General features: G+C 45.3%; 1 protein-coding gene across 1 annotated transcript; it reads right to left on the bottom strand.

The window, feature by feature from the left end:
- Positions 1-7,045: 7,045 nt before the first annotated feature.
- On the bottom strand, positions 7,046-22,607 carry LOC116515134 (transforming acidic coiled-coil-containing protein 3-like). The gene is made up of 16 exons (XM_032227051.1): positions 22,488-22,607; positions 19,842-20,004; positions 18,967-19,097; positions 16,985-17,731; positions 16,135-16,219; positions 15,597-15,768; positions 15,008-15,054; positions 14,754-14,887; positions 12,944-13,028; positions 12,060-12,230; positions 11,064-11,140; positions 10,010-10,053; positions 8,912-9,072; positions 7,995-8,101; positions 7,777-7,897; positions 7,046-7,308 (listed from the first exon to the last, which is right to left on the bottom strand). The coding sequence occupies exons 2-16, from the start codon at positions 20,001-20,003 to the stop codon at positions 7,246-7,248; spliced, it is 2,307 nt and encodes a 768-aa protein (XP_032082942.1). The 5' UTR covers position 20,004; positions 22,488-22,607; the 3' UTR covers positions 7,046-7,245.
- Between the last annotated feature and the right edge of the window lie 3,330 nt (positions 22,608-25,937).

Genomic DNA, 25,937 nt, shown 5'->3' with positions numbered 1-25,937 from the left:
TTTCACTCCAGGGGCCTCTGTAGTCCATGTCAACATATTGTCACACACGCGTTAAAAAGGGGCAAAGTGTCAATCACACGGTATAGTCACCATCCTGGCATCTCCACATGCCAAGGGACACTCGGTTCCCCCATGGTTCCCCTCATTGAGTTCACACAACAGGCTCACACATCACATTTGGTTGAGCAGGTTTTGTGACCTTTGTCAAATGGTAGCCAGCCTTGAGCTCTGGTGACCCCAAGGCCCCTGGAATCTCCCTTAGAGAAAGAGACATCAAGGCAATACCCTGCCTCAACCTTCTCAGCAGCCCTTTGTGACACAACGCTAGACAAGACGGCAACCACGCCGTTTTGAAACACACAACGAGAAAGCTGAAGAAACAACACAAATTGGAAATATGTATTTCAGGCTGGCAGGATGTTCTCCTCAAACTTGTTACGAAATCAAGGAGTTAATCCTTACTACACACACAACAATTTGGTTCTTTGCCCAGACAGATAAATCATTTATTTTTTAATTAAACGATGATCAAATTGGTATAACTTGTTTTTGAAGCAAAATCTTAAAAACAGTTTCACTTGCTTTAATATTAAGTTGCTGCTGGCAAAACAGGAAAACCAAGTTGATTAATGGACTCCTTGCTAGCAAATACTTTCAGCACGAACAATATTTGATACGAAATGTACAAGCACACAAATACATTTATTGGAACGTATTCGAACGACACAACTCCTAAGCCAATGTTGTTGGCTCTTGGTTCACTTGTCCATCATTCCTCAAGTGGCAATCTTCAAGGATGCTGTTTTAAAACCATGGCTGTCAATCATTCCTTGAAATCTGGAGAAATAAGAGCCACTGAAGAACAGGTTACTCACAAAAACCTGGCACTACTCTCTACATCCACCTCTTGGTCCATACTCCTTTGTGAAAACAGTAGTAGTAGAGATGTAAAATTGGGCGAAAGAGATAAGACCAGGCAAAGACAATGAATTGAGATGTGTTGTAAAGACGACCGTGGTGAACACAAGATTACTTGAGGACAATTTGTCAAGCATATCTCCCAGAGGGACTTTTTTCAAACTTCGTTTTTCCCCCTGAAGACATTTCACTTTTCATCCAAGAAGCTTCTTCAGTTCTAGTTGAAGAGTTCTAGTTGTAGCTCAGTTCGGCATTCGCTGGCTGGGGAATTCTGGGAGTTGAAGTCTGGACATCTTCAAGTTGTCAAGGTTGAGAAACACTGGTTTAGAAGCTGCTTGTGTCAATGGGTGTTGTGCAAAAGCTTTGGTTCAACGTGGGTCTACGCAGGCTGGGTTTGAAACCAATCAGGCGACTTTAGAAAGGGGTCAGAGAGAGAATCATGGAGGTTAAACCTGCTCTTTGCCTCTAAGATGTGTTGATAACGGATCAGAATTGGTTTGGAGGAGGCTGCGAGGGTAAATTGTATTTATATTGTGCTGATCTATTTTCCAGCCTTTGCTGTTACAACTGCTTGTATTAACAGAATGTTGGCTTAGGAAGGCCTGGAGCTGGTCCTACAGGTTGCCACGGCTTCGTTGCTCTGCTTTCCTCTGTGGAAAGTGAAAACACTGTAGGTGTGTTTTTCTTTTAAACATTTTTCACTTCTGGGGTTATATTTAGGAAAGGTGTATGCCGTGTGTATTCGTTTTATACTTTTCACACACACACACACACACACAAAAGCCCCTATGGGTAATTTGACTTTTTAACTGAGCAAATGTTCAAAGGGCTTTTAATGTGGGCTTGTTCCAACATCCCAAAATTATTATTATTTTTTTGATCCCTCAAAATAACTGGGTGTGTAGCTAGTTTCTACCTTGCAAGAAAGAGCTTGCCTGTTCCAGTGTAATGTTGACGTTACCTTTTGCCAGGGAGATGCTTCAGAGAGATGCTGACATGCACACACGCCCTGCATATATATGGGAGGTTAATTAAGTAGGGAAGAGGGGGGGGGGACCGCTAGCATTTCTGTCCATACATGTCTTAAAGGAAACACAGCAACAATAAAATGCGCACGGTTTCCATTGGAGACGAACTGTGGTGTTTAGGCATTGTTATCAATAAAATAAAATAAAACTGATGAGTAAAAACCTGAGAATTTCTATACCTTTGGACTAGAAGACCTCCAAAGTTTCCCCCCCAACCCTATTTTTCTGTTCTATGATATGAAAAAGTGCTTTCATACAAAGTATCCCACTCCATTTTCTTCTCCGGCACGTTGTCCCATTTTGAAGTCTAAACAAAATCGTTAGTGCCGCCAGTCCTTTTGATTAGTAATCTTGAAACGGGGGGTGGGGGGGGTAAAGTGAGTCCTTTCCCATGCTGTTATTCCCCATCTTCAGAATAAATTGTCATTTTGTGGAATTTGTGTTTGTTAACCAGAGGTAGAAGTGAATTTGGTTAAGTGTTTTGCTTTATGCCAGTGGTTCCCAAACTTGGCAACTTTAAGACTTGTGGACTTCAACTCCCAGAATTCTCCAGCCAGCTCTGCTGAATTCTGGGAGTTGAAGTCCACAAGTCTTAAAGTTGCCAAGTTTGGGAACCACTGCTTTATGCGATCACCTTGGGAACAAATTAACCAAGAGCTTCTCTTTTACATAATGGTGGAACTGCGTTTGTTGAATGTCTACCTCCAAACATCCCTCATCTCTCCAGTACGGACTTGAAAAATTTAGGCAAAAGCAGGAAATGCATGAATGCTGACTTGGAAACGACATGGATGTTAGAATGAAAAATATCTTTATAACATTTGTGTTAAACAGATTATAGATCTGATGCTCTAAATTCCTGCGGATCGGAAATGATAAAAGGTGTTGAAGCCACAGGAACCCTGGGGGGGCAAGTGACCATGCAATATTGGAATTCAACATTATGCAAACACAAGTAGTAGAATAAAGTCAAACTGGAGTCTTGGACTTTAAGAGAGCTAATTTCAATAAACTTAGAGAGAGCTTGGGAAGAATTCCATGGATGAGAATCCTCAAGGGGAAAACAACTCAAGAAGCTTGGGAAATTTTGAAAAATGAGATTATAAAAGCCCAGTCTAGCACAATACCAATGAAGAAGAAAAATAACAGCTCCCAAAAGAAACCAACATGGCGGCATAAAAAACTCTCTGACAAATTGAAAGACAAAAAAAGGATAAAAAGTGGAAAGAGGGGAACATAACTAAGGCAAAATATCAGCAAATAGCCCGAGCCTGTAAAGATGAAGTGAGGAACGCTAAGGCTCACAATGAAGAAAGGCTTGCCACAAAAGTAAAAAATAACAAAGTTTCTTCCAACATGTTAAAAACAAGAAAAAGTTAAAAAAACAATTGGTCTATTGCTGGGAGAAAGTGGCAAGAAGGTGACAAGCAAAAGGGAGAAAGCAGAACTATTTAACTCATTTTTTGTATCTGTCTTTACACAAAGGGATAAAACAGTCCAACCTATCAAAAACAGCGCCACAAAAATCAGATTAGGAACACAAATTGAAATAGGGAAGAAAATGTTAAGTGAGCACCTGTCTACCCTAGATGAGTTCAAATCACCAGGACTGGATGGATTACACCCCAGGGTTCTGAAGGAATTGGCAGACGAGATCTCAGAACCACTGAACTATATCTTTCAGAGATCCTGGAGCACCGGGGAATTACCAGAGGACTGGAAAAGAGCTGATGTGGTTCCCATCTTCAAAGAAGGGAAAGAAAAATAGATCCAGGAAACTACAGACCTATCAGCCCGACCTCAATACCAGGAAAGATTCTGGAAAAGATAATCAAGCAACAAATTAGCGAACACCTAGAACCAAACAAAGTAATAGCCAAAAGCCAACATGGGTTTGTCAAAAACAGATCATGCCAGACTAATCTTATTGCATTCTTTGACAAAGTGACAAAATTAGTGGACTTCAGTAAGGCATTTGATAAGGTAGACCATAACCTACTACTAGATAAAGTAGAAGAATGTGGGTTAGACAGCATCACCACCAGATGGATTCGTAACTGGCTGACCAACCGCACTCAACGTGTCGTCCTCAATGGAACTGCATCTACATGGAGGGAGGTATGGAGTGGGGGACCCCAAGGCTCTGTTTTAGGCCCAGGACTCTTCAACATCTTCATCAATGATCTGGATGAGGGAATAAATGGGGAACTCATCAAATTTGCAGATGACACCAAGCTGGCAGGAATAGCCGACACTCCAGAAGACAGGCTCAAGATACAGAAGGATACAAACCTGAACATTGGGCACTATCTAATAAAATGAAATTCAATGGTGAATAGAGTAAGGTTCTACATTTAGGGAAGAAAAACGAAACGCACAGGTACAGTATAGGTGGTACCTTGCTCAATAGTAGTAACTGTGGAAGGGATCTTGGAATCCGAGTGGACAACCATTTAAATAGGAACCAGCTGTGTGCAGCAGCTGCCAAAAAAGCCAACACAGTTCTAGGCTGCATAAACAGAGGGATAGAATCAAGATCACGTGAAGGGTTAATACCACTTTATAAGGCCTTGGTAAGGCCACACCTGGAATCCTGCATTCAATTTTGGTCACCACAATGTAGAAAAGATGTGGAGACTCTAGAAAGAGTGCAGAGGAGAGCAACAATGAGGATTAGGGGACTGGAGACTAAAACATATGAAGAACGGTTGCAGGAACTGGGTACGTTTAGTTTAATGAAAAGAAGGACCAGGGGAGATGTAGTAGCAGTCTTCCAATATCTCAGGGGTTGCCACAAAGAAGAGGGAGTCAAGCTATTCTCCAAGGCACCTGAGGGCAGAGGACAAGAAGCAATGGGTGGAAACTAATCAAGGAGAGAAGCAACTTAGAACTGAGGAGAAATTTCCTGACAGTGAGAACAATTAATCAGTGGAACAGCTTGCCACCAGAAGTTGTGAATGCCCCAACACTGGAAGACTTTAAGATGCTGGATAGCCATTTGTCTGTAACCGTATAAGGTTTCCTGCCTAGGCAGGGGGTTGGACTAGAAGACCTCCAAGGTCCCTTCCAACTCTGCTATTGTATTTGTATTTGAAGGAAATAGGATCCATGTTATAATCTTAGAAATCAATGGGGTTTTTGCTTAGGATGTAGAATAGAGATGATCCCTTTGGTAACGGGAGGACTCAAAAGATCATCAGTGTGGCAACAGCGACATCTACTGGTTGGGAACAGAAGAACAATTGTAACTGTAAAATAGCGTAATTGTCCCTTTAGGAAATTCGTCTCTCTTCTTTCTTTTCAACCTTGTTCAAAGAAACGTATCTCAGGTAAGGAGTGGGAAGAGGAGAGAGGAAGGGGAAGTAGAGAAGAGGGATGATGGAGGGAAGAAAGGAGGTAGGGAGGATAGAGGATGGCTGTGAAATAGGGTATAATTCAATTCAATTCATTAAATTTATATGCCGTCCTTTCCCCCCCGAAGGGGACTCATAATATGGTGTACTGAAAGCAGAAGACCAAATGACAGCCGTTCTGGGTTGAGGGAATGATATAAGGGACAACACAACAAAAAAATATATGTTCAGATTATGTAACGGTATATTTGTGGTTATATGAATGAAATTAAAATAAAAAACTTTAAAAAAAAAAGTATCTGAGATGAAGACTATTACACCTGTAGGGCAATATTCTTATATTGAATATTCGATATTCTAATGGTTCGATAAATACAAGTCTCCCTGCTTTTCCATTCCATGTTGTGAATGTTAAACATTTTAAAACAACATAGTTCAGGAGTGTCCAATCTAGGCAACTTTTACGATCTATGGCAGTGTTTCTCAACCTTGTCAACTTGGAAGATGTCTGGACTTCAACTCCCAGAATCCCAGTGGTGATGCTGGGCAGCAGAGTTTTATGCTCCACGCCGGGTGCCCAGAGCGATGCGGTCACACTGCCTTTGCGTGGGGCTCAGAAGTTGTAAGGCCCTGGGGATTCCAACTGGACTCTGCCCCGGCCAGATGGAAGGGCTTTGAGTGGGAGGCAGGGTCACCTGAAGCCCTTCAGCTTCACCTGGACTCCCATCTCCTCCTCAGAAGAGCAAAGAGTGGCGGGACTGGGAGAGTTTTTGCATAGCTCGCTTGTGCTCCAGCAGGGACCTTTCCTGGATCATGATTCCCCTGCGCTGTTACCCAAAGCTGTGTCGTCGCTTGCCTGGACTGCTGCAATGCACTCTACGTGGGGCTACCCTTGGAATCCATTCAGAAGTTTCCACTGGTGCTAACTACGGCAATCTTTGAGGTCCTTAACATGCCCCATAACACTCCTCTGCTACACAAACTTTGCGGGCTGCCCATCTGCTTCCTGGTGTTCAATGTGTTGGTTACGACCTTCAGAGCCTTTAAGGGCACCTGCTGAGCCGCCGCCTCCCGCTAGGACCAGCCTCTCCTAACTCGGGCCTTTGATTGGCTCTCTTGTCTTACTTTTGTTATGACTCTCATTCTTTCCATTCCTTTTTATTGTTATAAGCCGCCTAAAGAAGCCCCACGTTGAGATAGCAGGCAAATAATGTTGTTAGTTTTATGGTAGAGTCTTTGCTAGGAAAAATTTGCTGAGACAAATCTCAACGCCCCTAACGAATATTGACACGGTCTTAAAAAATGAGGAGTTATAAGTTAAAATGTTCTACTTGCATTAAATGCATAGCTTATTCATTTAGTTATAAAATATACAACTCAATATGAAAGAGAGAGAGAGAGAGAGAGAGATGGCTCAACAACCAGAGACAGAATATTTTGCAATCTCAGCATACTGATTTGTCTAAATATAACAAATTGTTAACAAACAATTTTTATTAGTCTGTGCAGTTTAATATCAGAAGCAGTCATTATTTTAAATCAAAGATAAATTTTCTTTATTTCTTTCATACAAAATGAAACTAATTTTCCTTGCTGTCGGAAACATATAAGGAAGCAATAAAGTTGAGTTCAAGAATGCAGAAAACATCCTATCAAAGATTGGGTAGTTTAAAGACAGCAGGCTAAAAACAAAAATACCCCAAACCTTGCTATTCACAGAAGAGTCACAGGAGGCCTCTTCTTCTTTTTATAAATTTTTATTTTTATTACACAGAGGCCTCTTCAACTACTTTTCAGAAACAGAAACTGGGGATAAAAAGAAACTATTTTATAGCAAATAATATTAGTCAAACTAATGACACTGAAGTGTAGAAATACATTTAATAAATAATCTATCCCAAAATTGGAAAACAGAACAGAACGGGAGGAAAGCAGAGATCTTAGCACTATTTTTCCATCTTAGAAATCAATTCGTCACAGATTTTTGTGAGTTCCTTGTTTTCTTTTTCCTGTTAAAGAAAGAAGAAGAAAATATCGTATGGTAGATGTTGCATAAATACAGTTTAGAAAGTAACATTTATATTAATGGAGTTCTCCTTTATAGGAACAGCTCTCTCTCTCTCTCTGTACACGTATGTGTGGTATGTGTGTGGTACTTACAAGAAACAAAATGCAGTTGCCCAGCTCAATTGTACAAGGAGCTGCACACTTTTAAGTAGAGTTAAACTTGAATTTTAATAGCCCCCCCCCTCCTTCCCAATGTCAGCTTGGAGGGCAGTTTTTTCTTCTGTGCCACAGGCGAATTGGACAGACTTGCAGGCTTATCGATGAAGGGTTAGCTAGAATGGTTATGTAATGTGACAGACGGGCCAGAAATTTGCCATTGCTTGTTTTCTTCCTTAAAGAGAAAAACCCTCCACCCAGTGCCTCCCTGGCCTCCTTTGCTGGGGAGAGCGGGGAGCCTCGCCTGGACTGACCTTCTGCTCAAGGGTGCTCTCCAGCGACTGGACCCTCATCTGTTCTATGCGCAAGCTGGCCTCGAGGGCAGCCACCTCCGACTTGGCTTTGCTTCTCACCTGGGCAATCTCTTCGTTTGCTCTGCGTGGGAAGGGAAAGACCACAGTGGCACAGGTGAGCCCATTGAAGGTTCCCTCCCCCCCTCCCCATCTCGGAAGGTCCCAGGCGCCCAACTCACTGATCCAACTTCTCTTCCGCGTGGGCCTTCAGGGCCTGGTACCTCTGCTCTTCCTTCTTAATCCTTTCGAGGTAATCCACCACACATTTCTTCAGCGTCTCTTCATTCTAGAGGACAAGATGCGAGTCCTTTGGATTTCCCCAGCCACCTTCCCCAACTGTCTTCTACAACACAAAGCCACTGCTTGGCCCTCACACAAAACCATCCTCTTTCTCTGAATTGGAATAATTGTACAGTTGTTCCTCTGGACAAAAAGGTACAAAAGACCCATCTGAGGCCTCAAGCACTTGGATTTCAAATGCCGGTCCTAGCTCCCCTTCAGCAGCATCGCTGAACTCCTGGGAAGGAAGATTCTTAAAACATTCTTAGCTGGATATTTAAGGCAGCGTTGTGTCTGTTTTTGAGGCAAAAACTTTCTTCAGGCAAAACTGTTCTGATCAGAGATAGAAACTGGAACTTCTTTAATATAAATGTCCATTTAGTGACACCCTTCTCTTCTGACCAATTAGTGGAGTTAAGCAGGAGACAATACGGATTCCCTCTGTACAGAAAGCATTTGTTTTTTTTAAAAAAAGCAGAAATGGTACCTTCCTACCAAAAACAAAGAGCCATTAACAGCATTAGTAAAGGAAGACAGCAAAGTGTTTTAGGGCCTATTTACGCACCTTCAAAAATACAATGATCTCCAAATGTTTGCAGATGGGTATTTGGCACAACTGTAGTTATCTATGTTGCATTAGCAACTGGGCAGCTGTGTGGCTGATTGCAACGATCCCCATTCATGGAAAGGACACCCAAAAGCTTCAATCCTTCAAAGCCAAAGCGCTTCTCATGGGGAACTACAAGTTCCAGGCAGTCAAAAGCAGCTCGGGACAGAGCAGCAGCCGGGGGGGGAAAGAACCAAGCCAAAGGCTCACCTTCTGAAACCCTTCGATGGCCTCCTTCTGTTTGGTGAAGCGGTTGAAGAATTCGGAGAAGGACTTTTCCAAGGCCTCCAGGTCAGAGACCGCCTGCTGTTTGGCCTCCAAGGCTTTCTGCAGCTCTTTTTCCGCAAGCTCCTTCTGGCTCTTACAATCCTCTGGGGAAAACAAGTCCATTAAACAGGCACGAGGTTCTAGGACAGGAGGCCCCCCCAACCTCGGTTGGAAACCGGGCCGCGCAAGCAGTGGGCGAGCGAGAGAAGCTTTATCTGCGCATGTGTGGGATCTAAGGTTCCTCATGAAACCCTCCCCCCCCTCCAAAACCTGGGAAAAATAGTCTTCCACAAAACTGGCCCTTAGTGTCAGAAAGGTTGGGGGCCACTGTTCTAGGAGATAGAAGAAAAAAGCCAGGAAGGAGATTCCCCTAAAATATCCGATTATTGATCTTAAAATCTAAACGTCTACGGAGCTTCTCAGTCATCCAGGTCCCAAGAGGCAACTGGACTTTCTGTTTTTCTCTTTGAAGGAGTTTTGCTTCTCATCCAAGAAGCTTCTTCAGCTCTGGCTGGATGGGAAGGATTTATACTCATTGCAGACAGCTGGTCATTTGCAGAGAGGACACAGATGAACCTTCAGGTGGCCTCAACAACCCTCTCAAAGGATGCAAAGGACCAGCTGCCTGCAAGGAATATAAATCCTTCCATTCCTCATCATCCAGTCAGAGCTGACTGGACAAGGAGCGAAACATCTTCAAAAGAAAAACCAGACAGTTCAGTTGCCTCTTGGAAAAAAAGCACCTTTGGGACACCTTAATATCTAGAAATGTTGGGCTCTGATCCCAGGGTCTCCCGACCTGAAACCCTCCAAGTATCACTGAATGATGTTCCCTTCCTCCCTTCCATAGCCCTGAACATAATGACATGGCACTGCAAGTGTAGCATCAAAGTAGCCGCCTCTTCCGTTTTCTAGTCCACTGCAGAAGAGGCAGTTTCATGCCTCCAAGTCTCAGGCACAAAAGGCCCGAGACAAGAGGCGACTGTGGGACGTTGCTCCTTCCCAGAAATGAGATATTTACAGCACACGATCTGAACCTACCCACCACCAGTCCGACGACGTCCTCAAACTCGGCCACAACTCTTCTGAAAAATAAAAGAAGAAAATTATTTTAACACGCCACCGGGATATTTAACCAAGTGTCCCCCCTGCTGAATAGGTCCCTCTTTCTGTCCGCAGGGGCCTTCGAGACGCCGTCATCAGAGGATGACGGGGCTTCCTTTCACCTTCCAGGCCCCTCTGGTAGAACGAGGCGGCGGAGGAGACGAAGAGAAGGTAAAGCAGGAAACGTCATTTGCCCTCTCAAAACAAAAGAGGGGCAGGACAAACTATTTGCAAACTGAAAGCAGGAGAGATGAGACCGTCTCATCCACTGCACACGGGTGAGAGAAGAGTAAAGCCAGGGGTGAAAGGCACCTGGCTACAAACCAGGTGGGGACAGTGAGTTCTAGTCCTGCCTTAGCCATCAAAGCCAGCTGGGGGACCTTGGGCCAATCACCAGGAGACTGGGATCTCTAGTCCCGCCTTAAGGCACAAAAGACAGCCGCACAACTTTGGGCCAATCTCTCTCGGCACAACCCACCTCACAGGGCTGTTGTGGCGAGGAAAACAGGAGGAGGAAGGAGGGGTTGGGTATGTTTACCACCTTACTTATAAAAATAGTGAAGTGGAGGGATATAAATCCACCCATCTCTGGAAAAACAGAAAGCAAGGGGAAAGGATGTGGCTGAAGGCAGCCCTTCTCCCGGGCTCCCCATTGTTAGCCAAGGCTGAGTCTTTTGCTGGCGTTTGTGGAAAGAAAGGCCAATTTGGAATTGCAACCCAAAACTAGGCCAGAGTTCTTCAGGACACAAGGACAGAGCAAATGCTCCTTTTATGGCTGCACGCTGTAACTATGCAGCCCTGCTCAAGTCCCCCCCCCCCTCGTATACAGGCAGTTACAAAATTCATTTAGTGACCGTTCAAAGTCGCCATGGCAGTGAAACAAGGGACTTTTGACGGTGGTTCGCATCTGCAGGTATTCCGAGCTTCCTGCCCAGCCTCCCTTGCACTCCCCCCTCCTCACGAAGCCAATGGATCCCCCACTTATACCTACTCCATTTCTTTCTTCTCGGCATAGATTTTGTCGTGCTGCTGCTTCCACTCCAGAGCCTCCTTTTCCTTTTCCTGGACCTGAAAGAGCAACAATCCCGCAAGGCCTCAGAGCAGGAAGAGGGGCCTTTTCGGATTCAGGGAGGGGATGAAAGAAACGTTTTCCATCTGGCCTCCCTAACTTTTGTCCTAGGACTCCTTTGCAGGGGAAATTCCACTGGGGAAACTTGATCACACTGCTACGATATAAAAAAAATCTACTGTGGGAACAAGAACCTCCAGGACACAAAGGAGGGGATCAAATGGCAGCCGTGGAAGTGGGTGGATTTGCAAAAGGAGCAAGTGGAAGGGCGTTCCTTGGACTTTTTAGGCTTCTAGAAGAGCTCAGAATTTAGAGCAATTAACACCTTACAGGCAAAGGCCGAATGGCTTGCAGAGAACTGGGACGGAGCAGAGGGGACATTGTCCCAAGGGCCCCACTTGGGAAACTGAGGCTGTGGGGGAGGGGAGTGGGCCAACTCGCCACGGCCAACTCACCACAAGACAACTCGTTGTGGGACAATTGAACCATTCCATTTAATTATTTAAAATAAATAAAAATTCTTTTAGTTTTTCCCGTTCACATTTTGTTGTCACTCATTTCGCATCCTTTCTGTAATAAATTCTGTGCCTCCATTTCTTTGATATGAGTGTAAGTCTTGTCCTGCAATGAGTTGGCCGTTGTGGAGGGCCAATCCACAGGGACGCTGAGGCCCCTGCCAGAGGCTGGACGGGGACAGCCAAGGGGTTGACGTAGCCTGGGGGATGTGGAATACCCAGATCTGGTCTAAAGCAGGGCTCTCTAAACTTGGCAACATTTAAGATTTTGGACTTCAACTCCCAGAAATCTTAAAAGTTGTGAGATTTGGAGAGCCCTGCTCTAAAGGATGAGAAAATGAAACATTCATTTTTGGCAGAATGAGCATGGAGGGAGGTTCAAAGCAAAGCGGGAGCTTCTTACCTGGGCCGTAAGGTTCTGGACAGCAGCATCCCTCTCCAGCTTCACCTGCTGCAAAGCTTCCTCCAGGTCCCTCTCACTGGACCTCAGCACACCTGCAACGGCTCCCAAGGGCTGAGCGCAGGAGAACAGGGGCGGCTCTGGACCCGTGGGGGTGTCTGCAGGCTCCTTGGCCTGTGGGCAGAAGCAGAAGGTGCCCCCCATCCATGAGAATGCCCGCAGTCTTACTCAAGGGAAGCTCACTGACTCAGGGGCCTACAGGTATCCCTCGACATGCAGTTCATTTAGTGACCATTCAAAGTTACAACGGAACTGAAAAAAGTGACTTATAACCGCTTCCCGCACTTATGACCATGGCAGCAGCATCCCCATGATGATGGGATCCAAATCCAGAGGCTTGGCAACTGGCATGTACTTATGATGGTTGCGGTGTCCCGGGGTCACGTGATCCGCTCTGGTGACCTTCTGACAAGGGAAGCCAAGCGGGAAGCCAGATTAATCTGATAGTTGTGTTGCTAACTTAATAAGTGCAGTGTGATTCACTGAACAACTGTGGCAATATAGGTCGTAAACCGGGGCAAAACTCAGTTAAGCAAATGCCTCGCTTAGCAACAGAAATTTTGGGCTCAACTGTGGAGATAAGCCGAGGACGACCTAAAGTAAGCCTAATTCCTGATAGAGGTTCCTCCTTCAGAGCGGAAGAAGCTCCTTGGAAGGAGAAGGGAAACGTCTTCCAAGAAAAGCCAGGAAGTCCAGGGGCCTCTTGAAAAAAAAGCCCCTCTGGGAGAACCAGGACCGGAGGAATCTTTTCCTCTGACAACGCGTTGCCTTCCGTTCCACAAGCATTAAAGGGAACAACCCCCCCAAAACCTTTGGATGGCGCTTACCAGATCTGGAAGGATGAGGAAGTCCAGCTCCACCAGTTTCTCTTCCGCTGCTTTGGCTTCAGTGGAGGCAGGTTTTGTAGACGTTCTGCTTAGAAAGAAACAAGGGCAGAAATGGCCTAGATCAGGTGTGTTTCTCCTTACCTGTTCGGTGTAAAGTAGTAATAGCAGCTGCCTGTCTTCAACCTGGCTCAGAAGTTCAATGGCTGAAAAGAAACCAACCCGGAAGAAGCAAAGGTTTTCTTTATGTTGCCAGGACTTTATGGGCTGGGGGGGAGAGGGGGAGGAGGAGAGCTCGTCTTGAAGGAGACCCATCTGAAATCGACAGCTGTGACTTCCATCAACTTCTCTCCTTAAACCTTCAGCTCTATGGGCTGAAAAGGTCCTCGCAGAGCGTGCAAGAAACCGAAAAAGGATGGTGCATCTTACAGGTAAATCATAATGTAGCCTGGAGTTGATTTTGTAAGTATATAATGGTTGTACATTGGGGCACTCACACGATTTCCAATTTAATAAAATTTGTATGCCGCCCACTCCCTAGGGACTCTGGGCGGCTTACAGACAGATTAAAAACATTTAAAAATTTAAAAATAAAGGTACATTATTAAAATTGCACATCATCCATTCAGTCTAAGTGAGGCTGGACATTGATCAACAGCCCCAGGCCTGCCGGAACAGCCAGGTCTTGGTGGCTTTTCGGAAGGCCGGGAGAGTGGGAAAGGTCCGGATCTCTACAGGTAGATCATTCCACAGGGCCGGCGCAGCTACAGAGAAGGCTCTCCCTCGGGAAGTTGCCAGCCGGCATTGTCCGGCTGACGGCACCCGGAGGAGGCCCAACCTGTGCGATCTTGTTGGTCGTTGGGAGGTAAGTGGCAGGAGGCGGTCTCTCAGGTAGCCAGGTCCTAAACCATGAAGGGCTTTAAAAGTAACGACTAGCACCTTGAAGTGCGTTCGGAGACCAATAGGGAGCCAGATTGACACGATTGCATGGTCCTTTTGGCAAGGGTCATTAAATGAGTCAATGGATAGCAGTGGGTGTATTCCTTGGGGTCATTTCCCTGTATTCCCACCAGTGCTTCTTTCCTTCATAAAGCTGGCATCGCTGCATGGCTCAGAAGAGGAAGCCAGCCGAGCCGGAGGGGTTTTAACGTGTCCGCTTATCCTCCTCGTTGGGGTCGCTGAACCTGGCCCCCAACTTCCTCAGACGGCAGCTGCGGAGCCCTGCAGGGGCCCAGTGGACCAACCCACTGAGGGCTGAGGGTGACAGCTGAAGCCCCCATTTAATCCCACTTAATGGCTGGCGTAGTGTGGATTTTGGCTGCTGTGCTCTCTGGATTTACAGGTAACCCTTGACTTACAACAGCTCACTTAGTGGCCATTTGGCACTGAAAAAGGTGACTTGCGACTCTTTTTCACACTTATGACAGTTGAAGCATCCCCATGGTCACCTGATCCAAATTCAGCCGCTTGGCAACGGACTTGTATTTACGACGGTCACAGTATCTGGGAGGGTCATGTGATCCGCTTATGTGACGTAAGTGAAGCCAATAAAAACAGATTCACTTAATCCTAACTTAACTGCGGCAAGGAAAGTCAGAAAATAGGACAAAGTTCACAACAAACTTCTCACTTAACAACATAAACGTGGGGCTCAATTATGGGTCATAATCGGAGACTACCTGTGCCTTACAGGAGAGAGTCTGGCCTTCCAGGTTTCAGAAAGGCAACGTTGAAATAAAAATGCTGCATTTAAAGAGATCTCTAGCTCAGCTTCTAAAATCCTCACTAAAAGGAAAAGGCAGGCAGCCCCTACCCATTTTGAAGCAATGCAGCTCCCGGAACAGCCGCTTGGGGATCTGGGTGGGGGTCTTTCTTCTTAGGGCTGTCTCTGAGCAGAGGGTCAAACTTCAGGTACAGCGACTGCTTCCTCAAGACAGATTCCTTCAGCTGGGAGAAACACACTTGTGAAGTCCACACAGGCTGCCACTTCACACCTTGTGTATGTGTGTGTGTGTGTGTGTGTGTGTGTGTCAGGGTGGTTGTGCCTAGGGCAGTGTTCTTACTTACCGAGGCCGATCCAAATTGCTCCAGGTAGTCTATTTGGGTTCCGAGAACTAAGAGGAGAAACAGATGCGACAGAGATCAAACATTCGCTACAGAATAAATGGCTGCTCTCAGAGACCCAATAAAAGCCAAGCCTTCCTGCTCTTGATAGCCGCCCTTCTTCCCACTGGTCATTTCATCCATTTCACACATAGCCAAAGAGAAAGTACTTTGCCAAAGCTTCCAATCAAGAATGATTCTGAAATCATGACTAACGTGGATTAACAGATTAACACGGCTGCTTCTCTGAATGAAGGAGCGAGCCTGGCTTTCTCCTGGAGGCTCACCTCGCCTTCATTCACACTCCACTTTCAGCCTGGTGAAACTGCCCAGGGATTATGGCTGCAGCTCTTATTTTGCTTCTCTTTTTCGAAACGGTGGGCAAAAGCTTTTGGCTTATTAGCTGGGTTGCTATTGTCTGTGCTCTGCATAAATAATGTTCCAAACTTTTTTTGAAACTGCACAAGCAAAAACAAACAAACAGGGACACGTGACTATTGACCTAGTTTTGCTCATGGGAACCTTCCAATGTTGACTTAAGGCTCACACCTACCTTCCATGGGGGATCTGAATTCTTCATCTTCTGTGAAGAGCTGGTCACTCTCGCTCCCCAGTTCTGTCCTTCCCCAAAGGGCCCTGGGCACCAGATCGCCTGCAGGCAGCTGCCCATTCAGAGGCCGGTCTCCTTGGTCCCAGGCCTCAGATAAGATGCTCTCCGGCTTCTCCTAAGTAAACAAGATTTGGGGGTGGGGCGGGAGAGGTGCGACGAGTTCAGTAGGCAGAGCAGTTTGTTCCAATCAGACACAGGGCTAAACATCCCCCTTTCGCTCTGCTGAGCAGTGCTATAGCAGCACAATGGTCGGTGATTCCACTGCAGGCAGATTTCCCTAGCAGAAGTCTTGTCCTGCTAATCTCATTTGGCCAATCCAGCCCCCAATTGTTGTGAAATCAGCAGCAGAAGCTCAAACGCCGCTTCACTGTGGAGAACCTGTCAAAAACACCTGACAGGCAGCCTCGGAATAAATGGAACCAACAGTTTTACTGGGAGGCCCGAGAGGCATAAACACAACTAGGACCTTTGGGACGATTACCTTGGTTTCTTCTGACGGTTCACTTCCGGCATCCTTTTCAGCCACAGCCGGGCTGTTTGCTAAAATCCAATCTTTAATCTCTTTCCTGTGCAACACAGAAGGTTGATATCAGAACGTCTGACAGTTAACATTCGTTTGATATTTCATTTTATTCCATTTCTGTAGCGGCTTCACTCGAGGTGGCTGGCAAATCTTTTGTGCTTTTTAAGTAAATCATTTGCAATTCAACACTTCCGTGGTTCTCCTGCTTTCTCTATATCGTACCGCTATGTAAGGTTTGGGGGGGAAATTTGCTTTTTTCAAATACCTGGCGGTGTCAATTACTAGCATGCCCCAAATGTTCTAGGCTCAGAACCATGGTTTCAAGTACTCTGAACTCAGAACCAGCCACGGGGTTTCTTCTTTTCATTTCATTTCATTCAAATAAGCCCTCTGACCATTTTTTTAAAAAAAAAATTAGACAGCAGGCAACACTAGGAAGGTGCTATCAATTGATGGACTTTTGTGATATTGAAAAACTGAATGCGGGAGCAGAGGCTTAATTATTTCCCACAGTAAAACACACAAAACATATTCTAATTTGTATCTGATCAGAATCCAAATGTTCCAACAGATTAAAACTTTTCATGTGGATGTGTTTGCTTTCCAGCTCAAAAGAAATAATTTGCATTGTTTGCAATATTGATAAAGCATGTTTATGCTTAAAAGCTGGAAAAAATCTAGCATAATGCAGCTAAACGAAACTTTGGACTGGCTAAAAGAACTGGACGTTGAGCAAAATTTTAAAAAACCCCATAATGCAGCCCAGAACAATTGAAGATTTGCCCAGCTGCAGTCCCCGAACACTTACAGGCTGCTGGGGATTAATTCCATTCTCTCAAATGCCTCTGGTGCTTTCGGTTCCTGAGTTTGCAGAGTGTCTGCTTCATCTTTTGGGACATCGGATTTCTCTAAACCGGGTGCAGGACTCTCAGGAGCTGGAATGTTGGGTGCGCACCCAAAAGTGTCCAAGTCAGAATCAAAGGTCATGCAGTCAGAGACTTTGGGAGCCCAGTTCTCACTCGTTTGAGCGCCAGTGTCACCCTTTTCAACGTTCTTTATTTCGTCCCTGTTTAGCTTTTCAAAGCTCCCGGGTGTTTCAATGGGCTGCAAGGGAGGGTTTTGTAAGTAGAACATTGGTAAGGGCTCAGGGTTGCGAGTTCTGTTAGAAACAAGGTTTGGGGCACGATCGCAACCTAGAACTTGCTCGGAGACGTCCTCATCGTGTAGTAAGGAGTCCAGGAGGGAGAAAAGATTTGTGGTTGTGCAGCCCGCTTCCTCAGATGGAGTCTTCCAAGGAAGGCTTTGAGGAAAGGACAACGAACCGCCTGAAAGGGAAAATCCCACTTGATTTTCTTCTCCAGTAAAATCTTCCCAAAGGGAGAGTTTCTGGCCGTTAGAGAAATTCAGGGGGCTGCCTGAACTCTGAAATGGCTCAGCATCATGGACAGCAGACGGGAAGGTTAGATCATCTGACAGATCAGGAAGCAGGACTTTCCCTTCTGTTGGCACTTTCTCTTTTCCGGAAGTAATCTCGGTGGTCGTTGTTGGTTGACTCCTGCCAAAAAGATACACAGGGTTCCCTTTACTTCGTTTTAGAGGATACCGACATTGAATGAAAGGAGGCTTCTGTCTGGCCCTCAGGAAGACCAAGGGGAAGAGGCTATCATTCATGGGCTCCATTCTTTATTGACCAGGACATACGCTATCCACTTCTGAGAATCTGTTATGAAGCAGAGTATTTGCCTTTCCTTGGAGGCTTTGATTTTACTCTTTACTCTACAGCTGATCTCAGCTCCATGGGAATAATTTGGAAATAAATATTGAATGAAACATCTGCAAGAAAACCACCAACCTCAGAGAGCTCTCCACCCTTGGCCACTTTAAGATTTGTGGGCTTCAGCTTCCAGCTAGCGGCCGGGGGAATTCTGGGAGCTGAAGTCCACAAATCTTAAAAGTGGCTAAGGTTGGAGACTCTAGAGCAGAATGACCCTACAGATATACACAAAATATATAGGTAGCACATTGAATCATTATGCTCCAATTTCTGAATCTGATGCATTGGCACAGTTTTCAAGACAGGATCATAATATCACACCACCACCCCCGCGCTACACAGGAAAAGCAGACTTTAAATTTCTATATTAAAATTTTGGGTGGAATGTAAGATTAAGAACTGTTTCTCTGGAAGACTAAAAAGTACATTTTTTTTCTCGGGTCTTTATATTAGACATGACTCTGGAGACTACAAGGAGAAACCAATGGCACCCACTGGTTCATACCTAAGACAGGCTGTAACTCAAATTTACTCACTATTATTCCAGAACTTTACTAATTTCTACGGAAAGAGTATTCGGTCTAGGAAAGTGAAAACGAACAGCTCAAAACAGAATATAAGCCATCTTTGCATAGCCAGTTCCTAGAATCAATTCACTAAAGATTTTAAAGGAATCCTATGTGGAAAAACAGAAGGGTCTTCATGCCAACTCAGCAGGTTGTTGAGGCTCTTCATGTAGCTCATTAGAGAGAAGGCAAGAAGCATCAAAATGTTTGGCCGCAGGAGGTCCAAGTTAAGGCCACTATCCTTCCTTTCCAGATCTAAGGGCAAAGAGTAGCCACCATATTTAAATATGCTTTTAAAACAACTAGGCTTCCAAGGGAATTTCTACACTCTTCCTTGTTTCAAAGGGTGAAATCTGCAAGAGAATGACATGCTTTTGGGAAAATAGACCGCCTTGCCACTTTTGGGGTCTACAAATTCTCCAAGCGCGTATTAGAGAAGTGGTTACTCACACAGCAGTGCACGTAGGCAAGAGAAGATTCTCTGTAGTCTCTGTGACAAGGGGAATTTCAGCCTTTTTCTTTCTATCCGGACTCAAGATCCTGCGAGTTTGAGGATCCCGCAGTGGGGTTTGGAAAGTTACCTGTAAAGGGGGCAAATAACCCTCTTCAGAACAGCAGGGAAAAAACTTACAACTGCATTTTTTTACATATTTAAAAGGATATTAATATTCAGCTATTCCACTGCTAACAGAGACACCCAAGCCAGCAGGCCAAAAACTAGTTCTGTTAAAGTGCCAGCAATAAAAACCAAACCAAACCAAACCAGAAAACTTTAAAATAAATCAGAGCTAAAGTAAAAATTAAGCAATAAATAAATATTTATTTGTATCCCTATGTCTTCTACAGTGTCAGTGGCGGAGATAACACAACAGTTAAGAGTCAGTTGGTCTCATGGCAAAGGCGTTAGGCTTGAAAACGTGAGTCCACAAGTTCAAGACCCACTTTAGGCATGAAAGCCAGAGTGATTTTGGGCCAATCACTCTCTCTCAGCCCAACTCACCTCACAGGGTTGTTGTTGTTATGGAGAAAATAAGAAGAGGAAAGTATGTTGGATATATTCACTGCCTTAAGTTATTTGTAAAAACAACAAAGGTGGGATACAAATAAATAAAGCAATAAAAAACATGCTGCGATACCAACTGTCCAAACCCACTTGGGCATCTCTTTTGCATCCACCCACCCACCCACCCCAGCTAATAGCTTCTTCTAACGTGGTACTCATCTGAATCTTCTGGGATACGGTGTTCTTTCTCCCGCCTACAAAACCGTTAGGGCCCCTTTCCCCTGCTGCTTCTGGTGTAAAATGGCTAGACAACAATGTGTACCTTCATAGGCTTCACTATTCCCTTTGGGGGCAAATTTTCTTTCTGCGACAACCGAAGGATAGAAGTCTTGCATGTGGTCTCTGCAGGCGTCAAAAGCATCGCACAGTTTCCGGCCGGCATGTCCTCACCCGCATTTTCTCCATTTAAAGCATGTAGGCTCATCCTGAAAGGCAAAGCATGTAAAGCACATCATCCGAGAACTTTGCTTCTTCAGGATAGCAGACGGATTCCAGATCCCGCAATTCATAATTCTGTCTGTCCAGGGTAGCAGCACTGGAAAGCAACAACTTCTGAACACAGGCTTCCCCACTGGCAGCAGTTCTGAAACTGGGCTCAGGAGCAGGAATGAAAAACCTGCATCCCCTTCAGGTTTGCAAAAAATGGCAGCATTAATAAGCTTTCCCCATCAGCGGTCAGGACAGGGCCTTTCAGCAGAGGCTCTAGACTTCTTTAAAACACAGAATTGAAAATAATTCTAGCTTGAGTCAGATTCTCTCCCGAAGGGTATTTTTCTGCAGGAGAATATATTCTGTGGTCAGGAAGAAAATTATTGGCAACAGTACTGCAGGCCACTTCAGCTGACTGCTATCTGCAGTTCAGCAGTTCAAGTCTCACCGGCTCAAGGCTGACTCAGCCTTCCATCCTTCCGAGGTAGGTGAAATGAGGACCCAGACTGTGGGGGCGATATATGCTGACTCTGTAAACCGCTTAGAGAGGGCTGAAAGCCCTATGAAGTGGCATATAAGTCTAACTGCTATTGCTAACAATACTCCCTTAATTAATCTCTTAATTCAAGATAACCATATTTTTCATAATTATACATGTACCCCTGATGAGGTTACCTAGTTTGGGTAATGAAATGCCTGCAAGAAAATAACCAAGCTCAGGGAGCAGCAAGGACTCCTACTGTTCATAAATATATAAATTATGAATATTTTGATATTTATAAATAATTTGCATAACTTTGTCTCGCAGGAGGTGGCCATTTTTTAAAAGTGCAGGCAATTCATTGTTGCTTATACAGGTAGGCTTCAACTTACAAGCACAATTGAGCCAATATGAATGTTGCTAAGTGAGAATTTGGTTGCAAGCTTTGCCCCATGTTATGACTTTCCTTGCCACCATTAAGTGAATCATTGCAATTGTTAAATTAGTTAACATGCTTAAGAGAATCTGGCTTCTTCAATTGACTTGTCAGGTTGCAAAACGGATCCCGTGACGGTCATAAATGTGGAATGTAAATCTGCTTATAAATCACGTGACGGTGGGGAAGGCTGCAACGTTAAGTGTGAAAAATGGTCATAAGCCCCTGGTAATTTTGAACAGTCGCTAAACAAACTGTTTTAAGTCAAGGACTACCTGTACTTGGAAACAATTTGCACCATTTTGTCAGGCAGGAGGGGGCCCTTCTTTCAAGAGCTCAGCCTCCATTCTTGCTGAATTAGAACCCAGAGGCAGGGATAGAACAGAATAGAATTCTTTATTGGCCAAGTGTGATTGGACTCACAGGGAATTTGTCTTTGGAGCAGATCCTCTCAATCTACATCAAAAGACAAGGTGCTTTCGTCAAGAACCATCAGGGACGGCACTGAACGACAGTCATGGATAGGAGGGAGCCCACTCAATGCTTAACATGTGTGTGTGTGCGTTGTGGTCAGGCTTACTGTTTTCTTTTTTCCCCTTTTTATTATTTAATTTCTTTTATATGGAGTTTCCATATCTTTGTAAGCTGCCTTGAGTTGCCAGGTGTGAGTAGACGGCAATATAAACTCTGTAATTATTATATTAATACATATATACATATACACACACACACATATTCATACACACACTATACATACATATATACGCACCCTCACCACCGTCCAGGCCTTCCGCGCAGCCCTCAAGACCTGGCTATCCCAACAGGCCTGGGGATAAGCCTCTAATTTGCCCCACCCGGGTGTTGAATGTTGAATGCAAGTTGTGTTTTTATTATTTTATTTTGCTCACATATTGTTTATTTTGAATTGCACCCCCTCCCTAATGATTGTAAGCCGCCCTGAGTCCCCTCAGGGAAAAGGGCGGCCTATAAATCCTAATAAAATACTAAAAAAAATACTAAATACTAAAATATACACGAACACATATATACACACAAAATACACATACACTATAGATACAGAGACACACACATATTCATACATACACACACTATACATACATATATATACACAAACAGATATATATCCACACACACACATATACACACACTATAGATACATAACACACACACACATATTCATACACGCACTATACATACATATATACACACAAACACATATATACACACACACTGTAGATACACACACACACACACACTCACATATAGTGTGTGTATATAATTTTATTTGATTATAAAAAGAATAGACTAGATGAGGCCCTCCGAGTCTGTCCCCCCCCGCAGCAGCAGCAGCAGCAGGATCCCCACGGCTCTCCCCAAGGGGAAACAACGCAGGTCAGGCAGCCTCGGGGCCTGGGCGGCGGACACGGGGGGGGGGGCAGAGGGCCTGGTCGGGGGTGGGGAGAGTCCAGGGCCGTCTTCAGACGCCCCCCTTGACCGGCGAGCGAGCCCCCTTCGCCTGGGGCGCCGCGCCACCAACTCACCTGAGGAAGCGGGCTCGGAGCCCCTCCGCGGACGAAGGAACCAACGTGGGAATGGCCCGGAGACGCGCGTCAGGCAGGCTCCCTCACCGCCGTCCGAGCGCTGCTGCCTCCCCTCCCACCTCAACGACCGCTCCCTTTTCAAATTTGAACGTCGCCGCTTCTCCGCCAATGGCGAGCCTGGAAGCGCCTGACGTCACGCGTGACGCATGCGCCGCTCGACATCCGCGAAAAAAAAACCCCTCCCGGAGGAGGGAGGAGCTTGGCAGGGAGGCGTGGCCCGCACTTGGACGCGGAAGGGCGGAAGCGGCGAGCGGTTTGATGTTTATCCTTTGTGCGTTTTGCACGCATGCGCGTGGTTGTAGTTCAGAGATTAAAGAAAAGGGGCTTCTTAATTTGTTTTTATTTATTGTTTTATAACTCGCAAGCCGCCCGTCTGGTAGGGGAATATGCGTGGCTGAAACATTTAAATGAATAAATAAATGGATGTAAGGAGGCAAATTAATGCGGGGCTCTTTTTAAGCTAGAACAAAAGTTTGAGGAGCGATAGCTCTCCAACGTTAAATCAAGGTTCTAGAACTGTAAATATTGAAATAAAAATTGCAAAAAAAAATTCTTTTGAAAATGGAGGAATGGTGGCTGGGATATTCTGGGGTCAATAATCTTTCACGGTACAGAAGTTCATATCATTAAGCTCTGGTAGTTTATGTCACACATCATGGCACCATAACACACTAATGATAGTGGGGGCTCCTGGGGGCTCTCTGAGCTTGCTGGTTTTCTGGCAGACCCAACTAGGTAACACTTATCAGCGCTAGAGGGGAATGGGGATTATGGAATGAGAAGGAGGAGGAGGACTGTGGGGTCCTTGGTGTTCTCTGAGTGTCCCTGTTTCCTTGCATTACCCAAACTAGGTAACATCATTACAAAATCAAACATCAAAACATTGACATTATGCTGTTTGCTGTCAGTTTATATATGCTGGTGGGTTGCCTCGCTAGAGATTCTTTGGTTGGGCTGTTTACTGATGGCTCTGGCAGTTACTTGATTGAGATATTGCTTACTTGATTGTTGATCTGAAATTGACCTTGGAGTTAATCTATGCTGATCTGAGTGCTGATTGCTGGCGGAGAGGTGCTTTATTCTCTTTTGGGCTGGCTGGCTGTCTCTTTTGCATAGTCTATAGATGGTTATTAACATCTGTGTGTCTATTGATGGCTGATTTGTTAGGATGCCAGGCTTCTGGAAATCCATTGGCATTTTTGGGCTTGGCCTGGTCTACCATTGTGTCACATTTCCCCCAATTGAAACCAGGGTTCAATCTGCCTATCTGCTGTGAAATCAAAGAATTTTCGTCATGCCTTCTGACTGCCAGTTGGTGTTCGTGGATATGCCTCCTGCCAGTCTTCTGCCTGTGTGTCTCCTGCAGTCCTTACAGTGTGTGTTGTAGATGAGTCCTGTTTTTTTCTCCATCTGGGGTTGCTGGGTCTTTTGGTTTCAGAGACGTTTTGATAAAGTGTTGAAAGAAATGTCCTTCTGGGTTCAGCTCCAAGTGGGGAAAAAGACACTGGAGACATGGAGGCTGCTGGGAAAGATGGTTTTAATGGTGGACAGGACCACATGGCTTGAGCACTGAACAGAAAAGGTGATCACATGCTTCAATGTTGGTGGAGAAGAAGAGAAGGGCTGAGGGAGGGGCTTCTAGGCTTTTTATAACCTGTTCAGTCCCATCTCTCTGTTTCCTGTTCCTGTGTAAGAAATGTATTCTGACTGGTTGTCAGACTCCCATGGTGCCATGCAGGGGGCTACTCTCTAGGCTGTGATGAGTTCTCAGTTGCCTTGTGGTCAGTTGAGTATATTATCATGCCTTTCTGTAGCTGCTGGTGAAGTCTTTATTATGTAAAGTGGGCTAGCCTGGCCATCTTAATGGCCCATTGACAAAGTAGGGGTGGGCAGGAAGCTACAGGCAGCTATTCTGTCTTTTAAAACATGTTTCTTTCTTTTCACATCCAGAGAAATATTCTGCCTTTTCAATATTTCCTAGGATATTTCATTTTTCTGGGAGAGGGCTGGGTGATAACTTCCCACAAAAGTTTTGTGGGTATCCATTTTGTTGGAACGTGCTGTAGATGCTCCGTTTCCTTTTTCTGCTGTTCTGGGTTCCTGCAACATGTTTGGGCTTGTCTAAATAAAGTCCTTAGGCAGCTTTTTTTTGTGGGGTTAATACTTCAGCAGTCTGGTACCAGGAGGTAACCAGTACTGGCAGTCAGAAGGCACCACAAAAATCCTTTCATTTCACCACATGTAGACAGATTGAACCCTAATTTCAATTGGGGAAAAATCTGACCATCCATAAATGCCAGGGAATTTCTAGAAGCCTGGCGCTCTGACAAATCAGCCATCAATAGACACATAGACATCAACAACCTCTGTAGACTATACAAGAGAGATAATCAACCAGTCCAAAAGAGAAGACGCCAGCACCTCTCCGCCAGTAATCAGCAACCAGCATAGATTAACTCCAAGGTCACCTTCAGACCAACAATCAAGTAAGCATGTCCCAAAGGTGCTTTTTCAAGAGGCAACTGGACTTTCTGGATTTTCTTTGAAGACGTTTCCCTTCTCATCCAAGAGCAAATGTCAGATTTCTGTTCCTAACTAAAAATGGCAAGGACTTTCAGAATTCCTGCCCATGCTGTTTTTAAATGCTATTATTATTATTAATATTGTCCATTACCAAGAAGCCTGTTCTTATCCCTGCTGCTGCAGCACCCTATCCGCCTGATGGCTACTCTAGCATCTCGGCATGCGACCACCCTTTCGGGGTCCAGCATGCAATTGTTCTGCCTGCCTTTAGACAGCCCTGGTTTCTTGCAAGCACGAAATATTAGCAAGGTGGCAAAAATTCCAAAGCCTGCAGGAATATTCCCTCCCCCAAAAGCCTTAGGAAACAAAAAATAAACTGGCAAAATTGCTCAATACGGAACGAGCAACGGATCCCTGGTCGGGAAGCAGCTTCAGCCGAGAGAAGCGAGCGAGCGGGGCCGGGATCCCGCAAAGAAAAGCGCCCAGCGCTACAACATTGTGTTGCAGAGGCCCGTCCGGGCTTGCAAACTTTTCCCGCCAAAGCGCCGTTCGGATCAAAAGGGGCGGGAAGGAAGAGGGGGCGGAGCTCTCTGCGCGCCGGACCGAACCATCGCTACGCCGTTTCCAAGGGGGGGGGAAATCTGGTTCTGAAGAGAGGAGGAGAAAAGCCGCCCCGAGGCCTTTGCTACCTCGGGGCAAGAACTTCGGAGAAAATTCCCTCCGTGGAAGGCGGCTGGGTATTCCGTCCCAGAGCTGTGAAAGGAAGAAGCGGGGAGAAAAAAAACCTCCCCTCTAGGATTCCCCCCCTCCTGTTTTCGAGGTGGTAGCGGCCGCCGGGGTTGGCGCGCGCGGCGCTACCTGACGCGC

Source organism: Thamnophis elegans, chromosome 11, assembly GCF_009769535.1.
Source record: "Thamnophis elegans isolate rThaEle1 chromosome 11, rThaEle1.pri, whole genome shotgun sequence".
NCBI classification, from domain to species: Eukaryota; Metazoa; Chordata; class Lepidosauria; order Squamata; family Colubridae; genus Thamnophis; species Thamnophis elegans.
The sequence above is the reverse complement of the archived record's forward strand: the minus strand, read 5'-3'. Positions and strand labels throughout refer to the sequence as shown.

What these genes read in the sequence shown, in the direction of transcription:
- LOC116515134 (XM_032227051.1), bottom strand. Translation starts at nt 20,003, where the DNA reads ATGAGCCTACATGCTTTAAATGGAGAAAATGCGGGTGAGGACATGCCG. An exon ending in GAATAGTGAAGCCTATGAAG is followed by an intron (nt 19,098 to 19,841) that starts GTACACATTGTT and finishes CCCCCTTTACAG; the next exon opens with GTAACTTTCCAAACCCCACT. An exon ending in TTGCCTACGTGCACTGCTGT is followed by an intron (nt 17,732 to 18,966) that starts GTGAGTAACCAC and finishes TCTTTTTGGCAG; the next exon opens with GAGTCAACCAACAACGACCA.